The 22,865-nt window shown below is 37.2% G+C and overlaps 1 protein-coding gene across 1 annotated transcript in view; it reads left to right on the top strand.

Annotated features, from left to right (window-relative positions):
* Positions 1–15,426, top strand: part of fzr1a (fizzy/cell division cycle 20 related 1a) — a 41,549-nt gene extending 26,123 nt beyond the window's left edge. Inside the window, exons 8-14 of the mRNA XM_043721120.2 lie at positions 751–816; positions 2,140–2,242; positions 5,797–5,981; positions 6,815–7,048; positions 8,217–8,321; positions 9,885–9,977; positions 14,384–15,426. Of these exons, the coding sequence (XP_043577055.1) occupies positions 751–816; positions 2,140–2,242; positions 5,797–5,981; positions 6,815–7,048; positions 8,217–8,321; positions 9,885–9,977; positions 14,384–14,425 (828 nt within the window). The 3' untranslated portion in view covers positions 14,426–15,426. The remainder of the gene's footprint in view (positions 1–750; positions 817–2,139; positions 2,243–5,796; positions 5,982–6,814; positions 7,049–8,216; positions 8,322–9,884; positions 9,978–14,383) is intronic.
* The last annotated feature ends 7,439 nt before the right edge of the window (positions 15,427–22,865 follow it).

Raw genomic sequence — 22,865 nt, 5'->3', positions numbered from 1 at the left:
TTGATTTGCAACACAGTTTCAAAGAAAATACATTGATAAACATTAAATAAGTAAAGATATTTGTCCTTAGAGAGTCCAAGAGTAACTTTGGATTGAGCCATTATTTGTGCATGTGGGAACCCTCTCAAATTTACAAACTCACATTTTCTAACTAAACATGAATTATCAAAGGCCATGCTAATTGTCAGAACAACGTACTGTAGCCTTCTATTGAAGAAACAAGTTATAATGAGAAGCCAGATGATGACTGAAGTTTTTATCTTTCAAAATAGTAAAAACAAGTGTTCAATCAGTCTGACGCTCCTGTAAAGAAAAAGCTTCTTTTAAAATGAAATGTGAATATTTTATATATTAGAAAGCTCAATAAAAATGTAACTGAATTAAAACTTCCCCCTGAAATTCCTAGATGCTAAAGGGAAAAATATTTGCTCTGTGTAGCTGACAATACTGTTAAATTCTGTATATGTGTAGTGTTCACAGTCTGGAAATCAATCAAAGCCTGTGCTTTTGAGAGAAGGGAGATCTCACTCTTAGAATATTGAAATGTACAAAGAGAGTTCAATGTATTAATCTAATATTAATGTGAAATATGTAATTTGAAAACTCGGCATCAGAAAGATCATTGTCTGGAATAAATTGTTTAAGTACCTTTGTGCGATTTTTGCTTTCAGCACAGCTTTAAGAAAAGTTTAAGGCTCTGGTTGTGTAGATATTTTTAAATTGTGTATCCTAACTGTGTTTTTTTTTTAGGTGATCAGGTTGTGTGACCTTTCTATTGACGGAGATTCTGTTACATCAGTTGGCTGGTCAGAGAGAGTAAATATCATTCTTTTGATGTGAAAATAGAACTAGGCTCAAGTCTTATTTAAGTACACCTATTTCATTTAACTGTTTTATTCCTAATTAATTTGTCAGTGTAAGAAATACTACAACAAACAAACATGATCTTAATTCCATAATTCAGTATACTTCACCGTTACTTTGAGTATTCTTGTAAATGTGTTGTGAATTTGTAACATATGAAAGGAAGGTTTATCAGCCACTGTAACATGCTTCTGATTGTGAACGTCACAGGTTTAAGACCCATTCACTTAATAGAACACGTTATTGAAGCTGTTATTTCAGTGCTGCACTAAAGTAGTGCTACACTTTTGAAATTGTCATTATTGATTGAGATAATTAAAGCTGCATTTTCACTATTTTTGGAAAAGATCCAGTAACACTCTTCAGAAAGAGCAGAGTTTTCCTCCTGGTGTTAGGTCTTAATGCTTCAAGCAATGAAAGGAAATTTTACTATTCACTTATCCCACAGTCATTTGTGTGAACTGTTCTGTACAAATTAGTTGCCACGTTTTTCTGTTGAACATTGGCCACTCTTGAAGACTGCATAATTGGGACATTCTAAAGTTATAAACAACACCATATAAATGAATGATGGTTTATTTTTTAGACACTTCAGAGAACAATTTTGTTTTGCAATATTAGTTAAGAGGAAGCTAAATTTAGGAAGTGGTACTGACTTTTATTTCATTCAGCATTTCAGAACATGTAGTAGTAAATATTAAATGATACTATTTGCGCTATGAATTACCCTAAGCAGGTAACCGAACATCCACGCTGGATAAATTCTGTTCAGTATTATATTTAACTTCAGGGACAGATTAAGGAACTTAATAAAAAATTGTTGCATGTGGACATTGAGACGATTTGCTATTAACAAACCCTGTGATATTCATTGAGTAAACCATTCTCTTCTGAAAATAATGAAAAACCAAAATATTTTGATATAAATATTGCTGTTTCCCATACCATTGTAGGTAAGTGTCCATAATTTATACTTGATGGTATGAGAAGTATGTTTTAGTTTCAAGTGTGATGTGGTATCAAGGTAGCTATAACATTCTTTTCTTTATAAATTATACTTAAACTTTACTAGGGAATAGTAAAAGCAAAGACACTTTGGTCATAAATTGCTCAGAAATAGGAATTTTTATCTCCACAATTTTAGAAAAGGTCAGGCACAAATAAATGTTATAATGTCTTGATTTACTATTCAACTATTATGGGTGGCAATAAAAGTTGTCATGTACAGATAGAAATTAAAAAGGTTAGAAATCACAGTTATGTAATGTTTTCTAGGGAAACCTGGTAGCTGTTGGAACACACAAAGGATATGTTCAGATCTGGGATACAGCTGCAGGGAAAAAATTATCCACACTTGAAGGACACTCTGCTAGAGTAGGTAAGTTGTTGGAAAACAAATTAAACCTCATAATATGAAGCAGAAAGATAACACACATTTTCAGTAAAATATCATATTTTCCAGCCAGTTTATATATTCTTCAGATATTGGCATTTTTTTAATGTCCCAAAAGATTTCTTGCATCCCTTTTCTGCCTAAGAATCCATGATGATCTCACTGCCATATTTATAATGTCCTCACTGTCATATTTATAATGCAATACTTCAGAGCTTTTGCAACATAATAAACATGAAGGTGAGCATTTATTTTAAAATTGGATGTACAAGGCCGATAAGGATTATATCCAATTTTGTTGAAAATGAATGCTACTTAATCCTGATTCCTCCGACAGGAATCATTTTTAATCTTGGATATAACTAATTTATTAGACTTCTTTGGGGAAGTAACATACGTTATGGACATACTGTATTTTGAGTTCCAGAAAGTACATGAGGTAAGGTACCATACCAAAGGTTATTGCAGAAAGTAAAAGCTATTGGCATAGGGATAACACATTAGTATGGATAGCGTTAGGCTTTAAGGCAGAAAGCAGTATGCCTAAATGTGACATTGTCTAATTAGCTAGATGTGATGAGTGGAGACCTCCAGGGGCCTATGCCAGGATGGTAACTTTTTTACAATTTACACCAATGTGGTTATGAGGAGCAAAGACATTGCAGCTGAATTTGGGAACAGCACAAATATAATAGGAAAAGCATGTCGTGAAGAAAATATCAGAAGTTTACAGAAAGATTTAGAGACGTTGAATGAGTGGGCAAAAATCTGGCAGATGGAGTATACTGTGGGAAAATGTGAAGTAGGCAGGAAGAATGTCTTAGTGGATAACAACTGCAGAAATCCAAGGTACAGAGGGATTTAGGTATTCAAGTAAATCATAAAAGTAAGTCATATTCAGGTACAGCTGACAATGAAGAAAGCGACTGGGATACTGTTATTTATTACAACAGCAATTAAACATTAAACAAAGTTACAAAATAAAATAAAGAACTGCGGCTACTCGAGATCTGAAACATATAATAACAGAAATTACTGGAGAAACTCAGTCTCGCAGCATCTGTGGAGAGCAAAGAGTTAACACTTCAAGTCCAGTGACCAGTTTCCCGTTCTCTTTTTCACTGACTTCGGTCATTTGTTTTTGTAGCTGTGCCTTTTTCTATATTCTCACCTTACTTCTGGCATTTGTATCTTCGGCTAGGGTGTACCACTACCTGAAATTCACTTCCTAAACTGCTCTACTCCTCCACCTTTCTCTAAAATCTACATTTTTAGCAATAATCTGAACTCATGTTGAGTAATTAAGATACTTTCTTATGTTGAAGAAACTTATACTTCACTTTTTGAGATATTTGAGATTTTGGAGAAGATTTGTTACTCAGGTTGTGGATCAGGTTGTATGTTTGTTCACTGAGCTGGTAGATTTGTTCTCAGATGTTTTGTCACCATGCTAGGTCGCATCATCAGTGAGCCTCCAACAAAGCGCTGGTGTTCTGTCCTGCTTGCTATTTGTGTGTCTTGGTCCGTTGTGGTGGGTGATATCGTTTCCGGTTTTGTTCTGAGAGTTTGGGATATGGGGTCCAAGTCAATATGTTCCGGTTTGAATGCTAGGCCTCTAGGAATTCCCTGCATGTCTTTGCTGAGCCTGTCCCAGGATGGATGTATTGTCCCAGTCGAACTGGTGTCCCTTTTTGTCTGTGTGTATGGATACTACTGATAGTTGATGATGTCTTTTGGTGGCTAGTTGGTGCTCATGTATCCTGGTGGTTAGTTTCCTGCCAATCTGTGCGATGTAATGTTTGTGCAGTCCATGCATGTTATTTTGCATATGAGGTTCGTTCTGCTGGTTGTTGGCACACGGTCCTTTAAATTTATCGGGAGCTGTTTGTGTGGCCATAGGTTTGTGGGCTACCGTGATATCGAGGGGCCAGAGTAGTCTGGTAATCATCTGAGATATCTTTAATGTTTGGCAGGGTGGCTAGAGTTTCTGGGTGTGTTGTGTCTTCTTGTTTAGGTCTGTTGTATAGGAATTAACTAACTGCGCTTATTGGGTACCTGTTGTTGCTGAATATATTGCATAGGTGTTTTTCCTTAGCTTCTCTTACTTCCTAGGTGCTGCAGTGTGTTGTGGCTCATTTAAATAATGTCCTGATGCAGCTCCATTTGACGGTGCTGGGATAATTGCTCCTTAAGTTGAGTATCTGGTCAGTGTGTGGCTTTCCTGAAGACGCTGGTCTGCAAGAAGACACAGGTGAAGAGGGACACCATTCGACTGGGACAATACATCCATCCTGGGACAGGCTAAACAGAGACATGCACAGGAATTCCTAGAGGCCTGGTATTCAAAGCGGAACTCCATCAACAAACATATCAATTTGGACCCCATTTACCAACTTCTCAGAAAAAGAACCAGAAATGGTATCATCCACCACAACAGACCAAGACACACAAATATAGAGCACGACAGAACACCAGCGCTTCATTGGAGGCTCACTGATGATGATGCCTAGCATGGTGACAAAACGTCTGAGAACAAAACTACCAGCTTAGTGAGCAAACTTACAACCTGATATTTGATATCTTGCTCTCAAACGCTTTTCTTGGTGAAACATCAGTTTGAGAGAATTTATCTGTTCCCATCAGTGAGCTTACATGTGCCATCAGTACAAAGAGAACAATCTTTAACCTAATTTGCAGTCAGTCAGTGCTTAAATAAATGCATAATCTGTCACTGAATTTGAGTGTTGACCACCTCCATGAAATATAGCATGGTGATAAACCAGATTTCTTAAGTTACTGAATACAGAAATTTCTCATAATTATTGGCAAAAGGAAGTATAATTTGACAAAACAAGGAGCAAATTCCAGTGTGATAGGCAGAAAAATCATCTGCTTAATGCAAACCAATGGGTAAAATTTTCATTAGTGTTCAACAGTCTAGTATTTATATGTCTCTGTTTATAACAGAAAACATTTTATAGAGTAGCTCTTTTTCATTTTGATAAATTAACAGTATTTAGAGTGAATTGCAGGCCTTAGACCAAAATAGTATTTCTTTCATTTCTACCTTGCCTTCTCAAAGTTGAACAATTATAAAGCTAGGATTTATTTTCTTTTTATTCAAGAAGGGAAAAGAGGAATGCTAATGCTAGGTGTCCCATTACAATTGCTATATTTACCTTTTTATTTAAAACTTTACCCTTTAAAAAGCCTATCCTATCAAAGTATTTATAGCACCCAAACCTACAAGTCAGAAATTTTCAAACTTTAAATAAAATGTTTCGAAGTGGCAATTCTTTTAACACAGTTTTTAAAGCCATTATTGTTATATGTTCTATCCCATATTTTCAGTGCAAGGTTGATATTTGATGGAAATAAAAGAATAACTTTGTATTTACTTTTGTTGATCTGTTGTCAGCAGGCAAATTGTCTTCTAATCAATTAAAATTGAAGCAGCTTTAAAACAAAACACAAGTTGTCAGCAGTTTTCTTTAAGTTTTCTGCCTGATACGCAGTCTAAGGTTGATTTGTGCTTATAGGGGCCCTTGCATGGAATGCTGATCAACTGTCATCAGGAAGTAGGGACCGTCTTATTCTTCAGAGAGATATCCGTACACCACCCTTGCAATCAGAGCGCCGACTTCAGGGTCACAGACAGGAAGTTTGTGGTTTGAAATGGTCGACAGATCACCAGCTTCTTGCCTCTGGAGGAAATGATAACAAGGTAATGAAATGTATAAAGACCAAAACATGATGAAAACTAAATAGCTGATCTAAGCTGTAGTAACCGTAAGGGCATTACAGTTGGGTACAGTGCTGTTTAGTGCCAGAAGAGGAAATGGGGCCGCCATTCCTGATCCCTATAAAGTAATTTCGGTAAGAAAGGGAATTCTTGAACAAGAACATCCTTGGTTGTGTTTCTTCCAATGAGATATATTTTGCAGCTTGTATATCAATAACTGCCATTTGAATGAGATGCTGAAATTCAATTAGAAACATTAGGGAAATACAGTGAACAGGAATAAGGAAGAAAATGAGCACTGGGAAACCATCTCGAATCCGACTCGTTACTAGGTATTAAACTATCAGCATATTTATTTGATTTTGTGTTCTGTCTTTGTCAGCTCTTCTCTGATCACAACTGCATTGCTGTGAGGAAGTAGCAAGTGTAAGACAGTTTTCTTACAGGAACTGCTTTTTTGAGCAGCATTGCTGAAAGCTAAACAACTGTCTACATATTCACTCTTGTACATAATTAGTATCACCTTGTCTTTACACTTCACTTAAAAAAAAAAATTAGTCATTTGAACTTAAGATTTTAAAAATGAATCACTTCTGCCTTCGCTGTGTAGTCAAGTATAGATAGATGCATGTGCACACAAACTATGATATTATTCAGGAATGATCTAAGTCACTTCTTTACTGAATTATCTTTTTTTTGTTCTATTGTTCTTTGAGTCCTCAGATTTAAGTGAATCAAAGATTATTTAAAGACAAAATATTTGTACTTCATATTGCAAAATCTGATTATTTTACATATAACTTGTTGTTATTTAGCTACTGGTGTGGAACAATTCCAGTTCAGGCCCAGTACAGCAGTATACAGAGCATCTTGCAGCAGTGAAAGCTATTGCCTGGTCCCCTCATCAGCATGGTCTCCTTGCATCAGGTGGTGGAACTGCTGATCGGTGCATCCGGTTCTGGAATACTCTTACCTCTCAGCCTTTGCAGTGCATTGATACAGGTTCCCAGGTGTGCAACCTTGCTTGGTCCAAACACGCAAATGAACTAGTAAGTAAAAAGTTTATTTGCTTTTGGTATTTCTAAAGCAAAGCTAATGCAGTGTCTTAAAATCCCCAGAGGTTCACCACTGTTACTTTCGAGAATGAAACTTGCAATCCTTATCTGTTCTGGCTTAACCAATGGTGGTAATGCTTGCTAACAAACCACTCCGTTTGCCAGTCCAACAGGTGGTAATTAATATTGGTCATATCAGTAATGGGCATATTTGAGAATTGATAAAAGTATATTTTAATCTGGATTTAGTGATTATTTCATTTTCTTCAAGTATTGTTTTAAAATTGTCTAGCTATTCCAATGGTTATATAGTCAATGGAGTAGAGTAGACTGGAGATGCGCATTGGGACCATGCAGAATTCCTGATGCAGTTACCTCCAAGAAAATAGCCTAGGAAATTTAAACTTTCAACGGGCAATTCCTCTACATCTGGAACCCTACATAAACAAGTTCCTTAACATTGCAGGATTCAGAGGGTTCTGACCCTCTTAAACTTAACCTAGAAAATGTTGGTGAACTGACCTGCTTCCCAATTGACCCTGCTGGTGCCAAAAACCATCTACCCTATCCACCTTCCCTCCATTCTCCTTACCGTACACACACCGCTTTCTTCAGTCACTTTCAAAATGTCTTGGTGACCTTTAACTTCTGAAATTGGGCAGTAAGTTGTGTAAGAAACTGATGTATAATGTTATTCCTGCACTCAGTGTATTTCTCCGTGTTTTTACTTGATGGAATTGTGGCCAGACAAGCTATCGACAGGAGAGCTGTAATTTTAAAGAGGATTACTATTGGTCAAGTCTGAACCAATGGTAATCAGAATATTTGGACCATTGTTTTAGCAAATAAATCATTATATTCTCCTGAATCTCACTTAATTGGTACTTGGGGAAAACTTTCCATTCATTGAGAACATAATTATTGAGAGATTTTGCAGATTTTTATGGCAGTTGATAAAGGCGCCTTGTTGGGAATTGGCAACAGTTGAAATCCAGAATAAATGTAAGAGTAACACATTGTTATGAATATTGGTGCTGTTGTGTAACATGTTACAATGATAACTGGAGTACAATTGGAATATTAATGCACTTTTTTAAGTGGTGCTACAGTGGTTTTATATACATTTTTATCAGTTTCACTAAATTAGGTTTATTATTTGTAGGTGAGTACTCATGGTTATTCACAAAATCAAATCTTGGTGTGGAAATATCCATCTTTAACACAAGTAGCCAAGCTGACAGGGCATTCATACAGAGTGCTATATTTGGTGAGTTAGTCATAATGGTTTTCATATTTGTATTGTGTAAGTCAAAGGATTAAAATCATAATGTTTTTGACTTTATAAACAACTATGTATGCATTCAGTGCTAAAAAGCTTACAAGGCTGATTGACTCAGGATAATTTTGGACAAGCTTTCTCGACTTTGCTAATATTGACATTAAGTATTTGCAGCCTTTGAATCTTAGTTAAGATATCTGTTCTAAGCCATTGTTGACAAAAGCTTTGTTAATTAATCCCATTAATTTCAACTTTATTCGGTAATGTAAGTTAGTTTGCATGTAATATTATAGAAATGGCATCAGCTCGACAAAGACCTTGACTGGGCAGTTTAGGATATGCTAGACAATGGGATTAGATGTGTCTCGAATCAATGAACTAATCCTACATATTTATTACCATCTACTTAATCTAAACTATGATGTGTGGGCATTGATAATGATATCGGTCCGCTATGAAAGCTGCAGCTCAAAACATATGTACCCTACAAGGATCAGTGTAGGCTGGATGCCTCACACGAAATCAGATTCCTCGTTTCAATGCAAATGTACTGCATTATTTTTAATCCTAGAGTATTGAACTTGAATGTAAGAAAAATGTATACCAAACTTTTGAACTAAGAAAAAATTGCCTCAAATAAATTTCACTTCTCCCAGCAAGATCAATACTGTTCAGCTATTGTCAGTTATAGAACTATCTCCAAGTACTCTGTAATATTCTGAAGAGTTCCCCTGGAACTTTTCCTCTATTTTGTATTTCCTTGCTGTGAATACATTATGCATATCAGCAAAGTCAAGAAATCAATATCAAAGCCTGAAGATCTTGGCTGATTTTAGGGGAAGAGGCGGTCTGCAGGTAGATTTTATCTTTCCATTTCAGAATGTTGCTGGGTGTACAATGGCCAACAAGAGAGACTGCTACACGTGATTGCTCATGTCACTGTATCCAGTCATTCTGAAATGCAGTTTTGAACTGCCAGGTGCATAATTCTGTTTTACAGTCCTAAACATTAACACTTGGTGAATGCTGGGTCTATATATGGGAATTAGGGAGTTGCCTGCATTGAGCAGCCGAGCTCAACTCTAGCATGTAGTTTACTGATAATACTACAACATAAAACCAAACAATTTGTCCAGGCTTGCTGACCTATATACAGGAAGCTGTTGTGGGAGTGCACCAGCCTGTTATTACATAGTCAGAATCATACTGAAAAAGTTTGTGTACATGTATTTCTCTTATAGGTATCATTAGTATAATAGCCTCAAAAAAGATGTATCTGTGTTTATCTTTTTTTATGCATACCTGTTATGTAAGTGAGTATAGAATTTGAATAGGTAGGTGAAAGTATTCTGCCTTATCGAACTCATTATTAAGTAATATCAATTAAATCAGTCTCTCATTACCTTTTGCCTGTCAGAGAAGATTGAAGAAAAGGAAACAAAAGGAAATGCAGATATAGTGGAAACAAGATATTTTTTATAAGCTTCAAAAGAAATTACTATTTTCACAAGCATTATAAAAAGCCAAATTCTCCTTTTTTTTTATCTACAGGCAATGTCACCAGATGGGGAAGCCATTGTAACTGGAGCTGGAGATGAAACACTCCGATTCTGGAATGTGTTTAGTAAAACTCGTTCAACTAAGGTATGATACCTTGGGTAGCTGCAATGATGTTAAAGCTGCACCAGAAATCTTTGATTTTGTTAAAGAATCAATAGATTGCATTTTTGATTCATAATAAAATCATGCTGTATAGGAGTCACCAATCTGGTTGATTGTTGCACCTTTACTTAAAGGTATTATAAAACATAATTTGTTCCTACTGTTTTTCCCTGTGAGTTTCCCACAGAATTAGATGAGTGATTTTTTGGAAAAAAAACACTGTATTGCATCAATGTGTCAAAACTCCAGCAATCAATGTAATGCAACATTCTCAGAGGCAAGGGAAGATAATCTGTTTTGCTTTGTGCATGAGTCCAGAGCGACATTTTAGGTGCAATTGCTTCTTATCTATTAGTTATTGTGATATCAAAGTGGATTCCATTGAGATAAACCACAACATGAAACCTGTCTACATTGGGATTTAAAGTATGCACCATGTAAGATGAAGTTACTCATTGGGACCTTCATGACAATTAATAGGCTAATGGATAAATACAAGCCTTTGGCTCATGTAGATTTGTTCTTTCATGGAATATGAAGGTTGCTGACAAGACTAGTGTTTGTTGTTCTTGTGGCATGCTAGGCCATTTCAGAGGGCAGTTAAGAGTAACATTGTTGTGAATTTAGAGTCAGATATAGACCAAACCAGGTAAGAAGAACAATATTGTTTTCTTCAATAACATTAATGAAGCAGTTGGCTTTTTATGACAATCAACAATGTTTTCAAGGTTATGCACCAACACTGAGACTTGCTTCATATTCCAGATTTATTAATTGAATTTGAATTCCACTAGAGTCATAGAGATGTACAGCATGGAAACAGACCCTTCGGTCCAACCTGTCCATGCCGACCAGATATCCCAACCCAATCTAGCCCCATCTGCCAGCACCCGGCCCATATCCCTCCAAACCCTTCCTATTCATATAACCATCCAAATGCCTTTAAAATGTTACAATTGTATCAGCCTCTATCACATCCTCTGGCAGCTCATTCCATACACGTACCACGCTCTGCGTGAAAAGGTTGCCCATTAGGTCTCTTTTATATCTTTTCCCCCCTCACCCTAAACCTATGCCCTCTAGTTCTGGACTCCCCGACCCCAGGGAAAAGACTTTGTCTATTTATCCTATCCATGCCCCTTATAATTTTATAAACCTCTATAAGGTCTCCCCTCAGCCACCGACGCTCCAGGAAAAACAGACCCAGCCTGTTCAGCCTCTCCCTATAGCTCAAATTCTCCAACCCTGACAACATCCTTGTAAATCTTTTCTGAACCCTTTCAACTTTCACAACATCTTTCCGATAGGAAGGAGACCAGAACTGCACGCAATATTCCAACAGTGGCCTAATGAATGTCCTGTATGGCCGCAACATGACCTCCCAACTCCAGTACTCAATACTCTGACCAATAAAGGAAAGCATACCAAACGCCTTCTTCACTATCCTATCTACCTGCAACTCCACTTTCAAGGAGCTGTGAGCCTGCACTCCAAGGTCTCTTAGTTCAGCAACACTCCCTAGGACCTTACCATTAAGTGTATAAGTCCTGCTAAGATGTGCTTTCCCAAAATGCAGCACCTCGCATTTATCTGAATTAAACTCCATCTACCACTTTTCAGTCCATTGGCCCATCTGGTCAAGATCCTGTTGTAATCTGACGTAACCCTCTTCACTGTCCACTACACCTCCAATTTTGGTGTCATCTGCAAACTTACTAACTGTACCTCTTATTTCGCATCCAAATCATTTATGTAAATGACAAAAAGTAGAGGACCCAGCACCGATCCTAGTGGCATTCCAATGGTCACAGGCCTCCAGTTTGAAAAACAAACCTCCACCACTACCCTCTGTCTTCTACCTTTGAGCCAGTTCTGTATCCAAATGGCTAGTTCTCCCTGTATTCCATGAGATCTAACCTTGCTAATCAGTCTCCTATGGGGAACCTTGTTGAAAGCCTTACTGAAGTCCATATAAATCACATCTACTGATCTGCCCTCATCAATCTTCTTTGTTACTTCTTCAAAACACTCAATCAAGTTTGTGAGACATGATTTCCCACACACACAGTCATGTTGACTATCCCTAATCAGTCCTTGCCTTTCCCTGTCCCTCAGGATTCCCTCCAACAACTTGCCCACCACTGAGTTCAGGCTCACCGGCCTATAGTTCCCTGGCTTGTCTTTACCACCTTTCTTAAACAGTGGCACCACGTTTGCCAACTTCCAGTCTTCCGGCACCTCACCTGTGACTATCGATGATACAAATATCTCAGTGAGAGGCCCAGCAATCATTTCTCTAGCTTCCCACAGAGTTCTCGGGTACATCTGATCAGGTCCTGGGGATTTATCCACCTTTGACCGTTTCAAGACATCCAGCACTTCCTCCTCTGTAATCTGGATATCACCATCTATTTCCCTACAGTCTATATCTTCCATATCCTTTTCCACAGTAAATACTGATGCAAAATATTCATTTAGTATCTTCCCTATTTTCTGTGGCTCCACACAAAGGCCGCCTTGCTGATCTTTGAGGGGCCCTATTCTCTCCCTAGTTACCCTTTTGTCCTTTAATATATTTGTAAAAACCCTTTGGACTCTCCTTAATTCTATTTGCCAAAGATATCTCATGTCCCCTTTTTGCCCTCATGATTTCCCTCTTAAGTGTACTCCAACTTCCTTTATACTCTTCTAAGGATTCACTTGATCTATCTTGTCTATACCTGACATATGCTTCCTTTTTCTTAACCAAACCCTCAATTTCTTTAGTCATCCAGTATTCCCTGTACGTACCAGCCTTTCCTTTCACCCTGACAGGAATATACTTTCTCTGAATTCTTGTTATCTCATTTCTGAAGGTTTCCCATTTTCCAGCCATCCCTTTACCTGCGAGCATCTGCCTCCAATCAGCTTTCGAAAGTTCTTGCCTAATACCGTCAAAATTGGCCTTTCTCCAATTTAGAACTTCAACTTTTAGATCTGGTCTATCCTTTTCCATCACTATTTTAAAACAAATAGAATTATGGTCGCTGGCCCCAAAGTGCTCCCCCACTGACACCTCAGTCACCTGCCCTGCCTTATTTCCCAAGAGTAGGTCAAGTTTTGCACCTTCTCTAGTAGGTACATCCACATACTGAATCAGAAAATTGTCTTGTACACACTTAAGAAATTCCTCTCCATCTAAACCTTTAACACTATGACAGTCCCAGTCGATGTTTGGAAAGTTAAAATCCCCTACTATAACGACCCTATTATTCTTACAGGTAGCTGAGATCTCCTTACAAGTTTGTTTCTCAATTTCCCTCTGACTATTGGGGGGTCTATAATACAATCCCAATAAGTTTATCGTCCCTTTCTTATTTCTCAGTTCCACCCAAATAAACTTCCCTGGAATAATTGCCAGGAATATCCTCCCTCAGCACATCTATAATGCTATCCCTTATCAAAAATGCCAATCCCCCCTCCTGTCTTGCCTCCCTTTCTATCCTTCCTGTAGCATTTGTATCCTGGAACATTAAGCTGCCAGTCCTGCTCATCCCTGAGCCATGTTTCTGTAATTGCTATGATATCCCAGTTCCATGTTCCTAACCATGCCCTGAGTTCATCTGCCTTCCCTGTTAGGCCCCTTGCCTTGAAATAAATGCAGTTTAATGTATTAGTCCTACCTTGTCCCTGCCTGCCCTGACTGTTTGACTCACTTCTGTTCTCAACTGTAGCAGTCTCAGATTGATCTCTTTCCTCACTATCTCCCTGGGTGCCACCTCCACACCTTACTAGTTTAAGTCCTCCCAAGCAGTTCTAGCAAATTTCCCTGCCAGTATATTAGTCCCCTTCCAATTTAGGTGCAATCCGTTTTTCTTGTACAAGCCATTTCTATCTCAAAAGAGATTCCAATGATTCAAAAATGTGAATCCTTCTCCCATACACCAGCTCCTCAGCCATGCATTCACCTGCTCTATCCTCCTATGTGAAATTTAAACTGTGTGTTACCTGAGTATTCGCGTCTGGGTTTTTGGTTCAGTGACATTGCCATCATGCTACCAACTTCTCATGTTGTTAAGTCGTGTCTTCAATTAAATCTGGTTGGTCAGGCGCTCTGCTTACTGGTGATGACAGTTCTCCAAAATTATTGGGATATGTTTTATAATAAGATGGAATGTGTGTGCAGGAGAAAAGGAAGAAAGGAAAAATATGATCATTCTAAAATAATGTAATGGTTTATACTGAACAAATATGCTACTGACAATTGGTCTGCAAAGAACTACATTTTCTACCAAGACACATTGAATATCAAACCAATAGAATACTAATAAAAGGGAGATAATTAAAACTTTGGGGTAAAAACATTTATGAGTGCAGAAACTGAAGTTTTCTTTTGAATTAATTTACAGGAATCCATATCTGTGCTGAATCTCTTCACAAGAATACGATGATGATTGAGAAATTACTGTGTTAAATAGGGAAAATTCTAATTGTCCCATAAATATACAAGAAACTTGCATCATGCTGGTACTGATTTTTTTTTCATTTGGATGGATGTTGTAAAGATTTTGCTGCTCATTCCAAACAGGTTGAATTTTTAAAGTATGTTTTCAATTATGTTTGTTTACAAAGAACTGTTTGAAAAGACTGCCAAAGGTTTTGAATTAAGGTCTAGTTAAGTGCTGATATTCTAATTTGCTTGTACAGTTTATATAAAATGCCAGCCTCAACTTTCAGATGAAATGAAATGCCAAGCTATGAAATGCACAGTGCTACCTGTAAATATTTTTCTGTTGGTCTTGAAAAATGTACATTGAATATAAAGTTCTGTAGAAATGCAGTGAGAATGCTAAAGAAAACTTGATTATGGAGATAAGTGTAATGTTTAAAAGAAACCCTGAATAATAGGCTTTCCTGTGTGCCTATATATATATATATATATATATATATACATAATATATATATATATTTTGTAACTGTATTACAAGGATTTTCAAATTTGTTAAGCAGGAAGATTACTTCCCTTAAGTATTTAGTTAAAATGACTGGCTTTGATGGGTTAACATCATGTTCAACTGCACCAATCGTTATATTATTTAAAATTATGATTGGCAAAAATTCTTAATACTAGACATAAATATCAAATGAGGCATGAACTTCAATTGTATCAGGGTTTAAAAGGTCTTGCTGCTTATAATGTTGAAAATACTTTTCTGTCAAACTGTACAAATATGGATGGCAAAAGCACTTGAATTTTTAACCATTAGTGGCAATTATTACTCAGACTGTAATTTTTGTACACTTTTTTTAATACCATCTGTGATCTTCAGTTGAGCTGTAAAACTGTTTTGTGTTCTGTAATAGTGAGTGAGTACCTTTTGAAGTTGTTTGTATATGTGGATGAATATTCTGATGGTCAATTGAAGTGAGTAAAGCTGTTAAAATGGTAAAAGTGGTGTTGCACAATGTGACTTGAAACTTCATTATCTGCACCTCGTACAACGCACTGAGACAACAGCCAGGATAACACAACAAAATATAATATGACAAATCTGCAAGTTTGCTGATGTAAGGAAATTTGAAGACTGGAATTGCACTGTAATCTTGCAAGTCATATGTGTTCTCACTAAAAATAGGAAAATGTCCAAATATATTTACCACACATTCTAAATTAGTTACACAATATTTATAAATGACTTCATTCATATTTTAAGAAAAGAAATTTGGGATCTTTGCATAATTATTAACTAAAAATTCATACTGAGATTAAAGTTTTTCATCATTTTCCTGCTTTACATCAGGTTACACTAAATGAAGCCTAGGTTTGACAGCAGACAGTAGAAAGTAATGTATTTACCCTCCTGCATTCAAATCTATCTTTGACAACGTAGAATAGATCCCCTTTAATTCAAGCCATCTAAATATACAAATATGGATTTTTTTCCAATGATCATGGCTGTGCAGAATAAACTTGCTTATAATTTTAAAAATGTCTTGAAAACACTTTCAGTTTTTCTGAATATACAGTGAAATGCATTCGATTGATTGAGTATTTTCAGTTTAGATTTTTCACCTATTTGATGAATGTCAGAGGAACACTACATTAAACTGTCTTCCGAACCCTTAGAGCTGTTGTTGGACATGAACGTAAATAATGTTCCCTTCTCTTTCATTGTCATTTCCCCCTTTTAGCTATGGTGAATTTCAATGTTACCTGGTATAGGTTATAGTGTAGTGATGTTATCATGACAGTAAAATACTTCATTTTCAAGTGTTGTTCCCACTTTATGAATTACAGAAGACTTCTTTGAGAGAGACATGAAATATACTGTTTAACATTGGATGAATACCTGATTACAATATTACAAGATTTCAATGATACATAATTGTCTTATCATAAAGCATAATGCACCCTTCCTCCACCCCCCCGAAAAGAACTGGCATGTTAGATTTACAAAAGTCAAATAAATAGTGCTTACTGAGAACTGGGAAGTTTTATGTGCTTATGTATCATAAATGCTTCATAGCTGTGGTGGTACGACCCTTGCTGACTAAACTTCCAATATCTGCCTGTTTACCATTTGCCAAATAAATTGCCATGCAAAATATCCAAGACTTAACAACAAGTTTATTTATTCAAATATATGTATTAATTTGTGAGCTATCATTAAAGGATATTTAATATATTGGATATTAGCATATGGTTATTATAAAAGCTATACAGTTATTAAAAACATAACCTAAAAGGCATTAAACAAAGAAGACCTCTCAGTGATGTGTTTTATTTGAAAGACTAAAGCTGTGAAAAGCAATGCTTTATTAATTTTTTCATGGATACAGCAATGTGCCACTCCTCCATGATTATCTGGACCACTTGAAGATTAATTTTAAACCAAAAGATTATCATGGTAATGTAGTATGTGAAAGAATATTTTCTCAAAAAGTCAATCGCTCTGTGGGTTGGCCAATTCTGAGATTAGTGCGTTTTTTGTAGACTCAAGTTGCATCTCATAGTTCAATAAAGGAAATATGGGAATGAAAAATGAGTCAGTGAGAAGAACAGTGTGGTGCTGAAAAAACACAGCAGGCCAGGCAGCATCCGAGGAGCAGGAGAATCGACGTTTCTGGCATAAGAAGAAAGGCTTATGCCCGAAACGTCGATTCTTCTGCTCCTCGGATGCTGCCTGGCCTGCTGTGTTTTTCCAGCACCACACTTTTCAACTTTGGTCTCCAGCATCTGCAGTCCTCACTTTCTCCTCAGTGAGAAGAACCACAGGTATGTGATGCTGAATACTACCACAATGCTAAATTCATGGTGTGTACCTCCAAACACAAAGTGAAATGGATTGCTGCTACCGTGCATATGTTTTGAAAGACAAAACTTAATCCTGTCAACAATTTTCATTTTCCTAAAACACTTTTTTAATCTAGGTATGAGCACAGATCTTCATTAATTGGAGTATTTTTTTATTTTTTAATAGGAAAAAGTTGAGCATTCCAGGAGCAATTCTAATCGTCTATCCTGAAGGAATTTGTCATAGTAAATCTTAATCTAAGTTCTGTACAGACACATTTCATGGCTGTTGAATAATGCTCCTGTGGTGATTTGTTTTATAAGCAAAGGTCAGAAAGCAAACAAATTATTTAACTTGGGTCATCCATCCACAAAAGTAATTGAGCAACTAATTCTTTTAAACTTTAATGAACAAAGGACTAATCTATTTAGTAGTTCTTGATAAATCAACTTTTTCATCCCAGGAATCAGCCCAGTAAATCATTTTTGGACTGCTAATGCCAGTGTATATTTTTAAGCACAGAGACCAAAACTGTATACACTACTCCAGGTGCAGCTTCAGCAAAATCTTTATTAAAACATAAGATTCCAAAGGAGCTTGACCAAGTAGATGCAGAACGCTTGTTTCTCCTTGTAGAAGAGTGTAGGATCAGAGAGTATAACCTCAAAGTAAGGGATCACCCATTTAAAACTGAGATGAAAGGAACTTCTTTGCTGAGTGTCATGAATCTGTGGAATTCTTTGCTGCAGAAGGCTGATGAGGTTATGTTGTTAAGTGTCTTCAAGGTTTAGCTGGTCATTTTTTTTTTAAATCACAAAGGGATTGAAAGGTTTTGGGAAAAAGGCTGGAAAATGGAGTTGAGGATTATCACATCAGCCATGAAATTCATTAAATTATGGAGCAGACTCTAGACGAATTGCCTATTTCTGCTCCAAGGCCTTGTGGTGTGTACATTTCTAACAAGACATCCCTATTTTTAAACTCTTAAACAACTAGCAATATGGCCAGAATTCCACTTACTTTAGTTATTTGTTATACTCAAGTGCTAACTTTTCGTTTCATGCACAAGAACAACCAAATTCCTCTGTACTGCACTTTTATGAAGTCTCTGTTTAAATAATAGATTATTTTGATTCTTGCTAAAAGTGCACAACCTCACATTTTCTTACATTAAACTGCCAGTTTTTGCCAACTCACTCAATCCATATCCCCTTTCAGAATTCTTAAGTCCTCCCAATTCTTTTTGGATCATCAGGAAATTTGGATACATTACACTCTGCCCCCTACTCGAGCTCTTGTTTTTATATTTCCTACCAATTTACTACAATTTTTTTAAACCTCTTTTATTTGCATTATTGTCATCCACTGCATGTTTCTGGGGTTAGTTTAGCTCAATTGGCTAAACTGCTGGTTTGTAATGTAGAGTGACGCCAACAGCATGGGTTCAGTTTCCACACTAAGGTTATCATGAGGATTCTCATTCTCAACCTCTACCCTCGCCTGAGGCATGGTGACTCTCAGGTTAAACCACCACTAGTCATCTCTTTAATAAACGAGCAACCCTATTGTCTGGTAAGGCTATGACAACTTTACCTTGCTTCTTCCTACAAGATTCCCAGTTCTCTGGCTGCCACTAGCTTCACCTGTTTATATGCTTTAGTTTTTGATTGGATGCTATACCACCTTTGTTAATCATGGGTATTTCATCCTTCTCATTGAATTAAATCTCTCTTTTTTTTCTTTAAAACAGCGAAGTTTTCTGATTTCTGAAATGAGTCTTTGCACCAACTTGAGGTCAATAACAAGGCATAAAGGATGACTACTTCAGAGGCCAGATGAGGAGAAATGACTGGGATAGTTGATGCAAACTTTAACTGTAATGGAGAATGAAGAAAGTTGATCTTGGTTAAATCAGTAAAATAGACCAGAACTTTCAAAATAATTGCATTTCACAAGCAGTACTCATACTCTAAAATCTTGTAAAGTGGTGGTACTACATACTTCAATCAATTTAACATATCCACTATTCAATAAAAAGGATAGCCTTCTGGTGGACTGACCATTCTCTCCTTAACCAAAAAATATTACATGGTCATTTATTAATTTCCTATTCAAGAGTGTGTTAGACCAGGCCAGACCCACTCAAACTATTTTAAGAACGTAGCCCAGACCCTAACGTTTGCAAATTTTAGAGGCAGATGTGAAGTGGATATTCCAAGTGTGATGTAGATGGTCAAACCACTCACCTTTAAGCAAAACAGAGTTTGTTTAAATGCTATGTTGAAACACAAACAAAAGAAAACCGAATAACAACTGTTGGAAAACTTAATTGATCCAACACAGCAACTTAACTAAGGAGCTGTTCCAATCCCGTACCATCGAATAAACACACCCCTGGGCTAAGGGTAAATTCAAACACCGGTTCTTACCGGCAGGAGAGATTTCAGAGAGAAAAGTCAGTCAAGAATCATCTGCTGAAGCTTGGAACCCTTCTCTGGATTACAGGAGCTTCTCTGCTCTAGCTAAACCCAGCAGCTTTTTCACTTTTACAACTGAACCAAACTAGAAACATCCTGAACTGGAAGAACTGGTCACTCCCCTGCCATTGTTAAAATAAATGTTTCAGCACTTCTGCCTTTATGACCTCTCTTGAAAAAAATCCCAAGGACAAAATAAGCTTTTTAAAGTGACAGCATTGTCACAAGAGGAAATCCATCATTACACTTAACTCGTCAAACAAACATTTAACTAGCTGAAGCTAGGCAGGTTACCAGCTTTGGCAAGTTTCATGTTTTCTCTTTACAGTGACAGGTCACAATCTTGCAGTTGAAGGTCTTGTTCCAGATTCCAGCAGCATTCACCAGTCTTCACAGTTTTGAATTTGCAGTATGTTCTGGAGAGGGCGACATGGTGGCTTAGTGTTTAGCACTGCTGCCTCACAGAGCTAGGGATCCAGGTTCAATTCCAGCCTCAGATGACTAACTGTGTGGAGTTTGTACATACTCCTCGTGTCTGCGTGGGGATTCCTCCAGGTACACCGGTTCCCTCCCATGGTCTAAAGAAGTGCAGGTTAGGTGAATTGGCTATGTTAAATTGCCCATAGTGTTCAAGGATGTGTTGGTGCATAAGTCAAGGGTAAATGTACGATAGGGTAGGGATACTCCTCGGAGGGTCGGTGTGGACTTGTTGGGCCTATTAGCCTGTTTCCACACTAGGGATTCTACGTTCTACGAGAGTTTTACTGAAAGATGCACTAATTAGTACCTGTGAAATCAGTTATGAATCCAATTGAGTTTTAAATACTGTTAGATAAATTTACAATAGTAGTTAGTGAATTTCAACTTAATTTGCAATATTACTAACATGAATAATATATCAATGCAACATGTTTGGCCATCGTTTCTCAAAATTATTGTAACCAAAGTTGAGGAGATGATTGTGCTGTGTCTGACCTGCTTAATGGAGTTTTCAGGCTATCCCAACCGAAGCCTCTGATTTATCAGATGGCATTCCAGATTACTACCACCACTCTGGATGAAATCATTTTTCCTTAAATCCCCTCTGAACTTCCTGCTTTTCGCCTGATAACTAATACCCCTTGTTATTGACCCTTCAACTGAGGAGAACAACTGTTTCCTAGTCATCCTGTCCATGCTGCTAATACACCTCAACCAGGTCCTTCCTCAGCCTTCTGTGCTCTAAAATCTATGGAACTGAACTATATTTCACCAGTCAGGGAAATATCCTTTCTATATCGACCCTGTAAGAATTTTATATTCTTCAATGTGATTATATCATTCTTCTAATCTCAGACCTTCTCTCCTCATAGGGCCATCCTACCATCCCCGCGATGAGCCTTTGTTGCACACCCTATATGACAAGCATTTCCTTCCTTAGATGAATATTTGATTTATTGTTGTCACATATACCGGGATACAGTGAAATGTGTTGCTTTGCATGCTATACAGGCAGATTGTACTATACAAAGTGCATCAATATAGTAAAACAGCATGCAGACTACAGTGTCACAGGTGCAGAGGGTGAGATATCAGAATTAATGTGAGAGGTCTGTTCAAAACTGACAACAGCAGGGAAGAAGCTATTCTTGAATCTATTTGTTCATATATTCAAACTTTTATATCTTCTACCTGATGGAAAAGGGCAGAAGAGAGTATAACCAAGGTGGGAGGGATTATGAAGAAACCAAAACTGGATTCTACTCAAGGTGCAGACTCACCAAGGCTCTACACAATTGCAGCAAGGTATCTTTACCCCTCAAGCCTTTCAGTAATAAAGTCCAATGTAACATTAAAGATATATAAATGTAATATTTTTGTCCATAATATCTCAAATGTTTTGTAACTAAGGTTGAGGAGATGACCATCTGTGTTTGGCTTGCTTAGTTGATTTTTCAGGTCGCCCCAGACTGCAGCTTCTGGTTTACTATCATCAGTGGGCCATTCCTAAATATCGAATGCCTAATCTGGCAAGATTCTTATGTTATTTTTTCAATTTCTACCTGTTCAACAGATCTGTGTTGATTCAATATTTAGCAAACAACAATTGAACTTCTCCAGTGTTCCTTTACAGTGAAGTACCTGAATATTCAGTAGATTTTTCTTAGAGGGGCTTTGAAGAAGCCAGAGGTAGGGCTTTTGGACCAGACATGATTGGGTGTTGAAGATGGAAATAAATAATATCTACAGTATTTGCCGAGGAAATTTCTTGCATGTTAACTTTTAATGCCTCATGAAACAGAGAAACGTTCAGTCCTTTGAGTCTAATCTGTCAATCAGTATGAACATGGCTGATTCGTTTTTTTCAATACTATATTCCCACATTCTTTCCAGACCTCTTGATGCCTTTAGAATCTAAAAAAATCTATTTCTTTCTTGAATATGTTCTGTAATGTTCTGTACTACCAGGTTCCTTTGGACATCGACATTTCGCAAACTTCAGTCATTTAAAAAATACTCATTTCCGTATTCCCTACCAAGTTAATAACCACATTTTTACACATTGTATTCCATCTGTTATCTTCCTCCCTACTCAGCCTGTAAATCCCCTGGAAGCCTCATTCATCTTCAAAATTGACATTCCCACCTAGTTTTGTGTCATCAGCAAATTTGGAAATATTAAAGATGTTAGTTTTTTTTTTAGATTACTTACAGTGTGGAAACAGGCCCTTCGGCCCAACAAGTCCACACCGCCCCGCCGATGCGCAACCCACCCATACCCCTACATTTACCCATTACCTAACACTACGGGCAATTTAACATGGCCAATTCACCTGAACTGCACATCTTTGGACTGTGGGAGGAAACCGGAGCACCCAGAGGAAACCCACGCAGACACGGGGAGAACGTGCAAACTCCACACAGTCAGTCGCCTGAGGTGGGAAATGAACCCTGGTCTCTGGCGCTGTGAGGCAGCAGTGCTAACTGCTGTGCCACCATGCCGCCCACTAGTCTTTCACATCCAAAATGCTGATATATATTTTGAGTAGCTGGGATCTTTGCAATATTTTTCTGTCACAACCTGACAATCTAGAAATCACCCATTGATTCCTATTCCATTCCTTGTCTATTAACCAATC

Source organism: Chiloscyllium plagiosum, unplaced genomic scaffold, assembly GCF_037043375.1.
Source record: "Chiloscyllium plagiosum isolate Xiang-an unplaced genomic scaffold, Cpla_swu_hap1 HiC_scaffold_28, whole genome shotgun sequence".
Taxonomy (NCBI): Eukaryota; Metazoa; Chordata; class Chondrichthyes; order Orectolobiformes; family Hemiscylliidae; genus Chiloscyllium; species Chiloscyllium plagiosum.
Note: the sequence above shows the minus strand (reverse complement) of the source record. Positions and strands in the feature narration are given on the sequence as shown.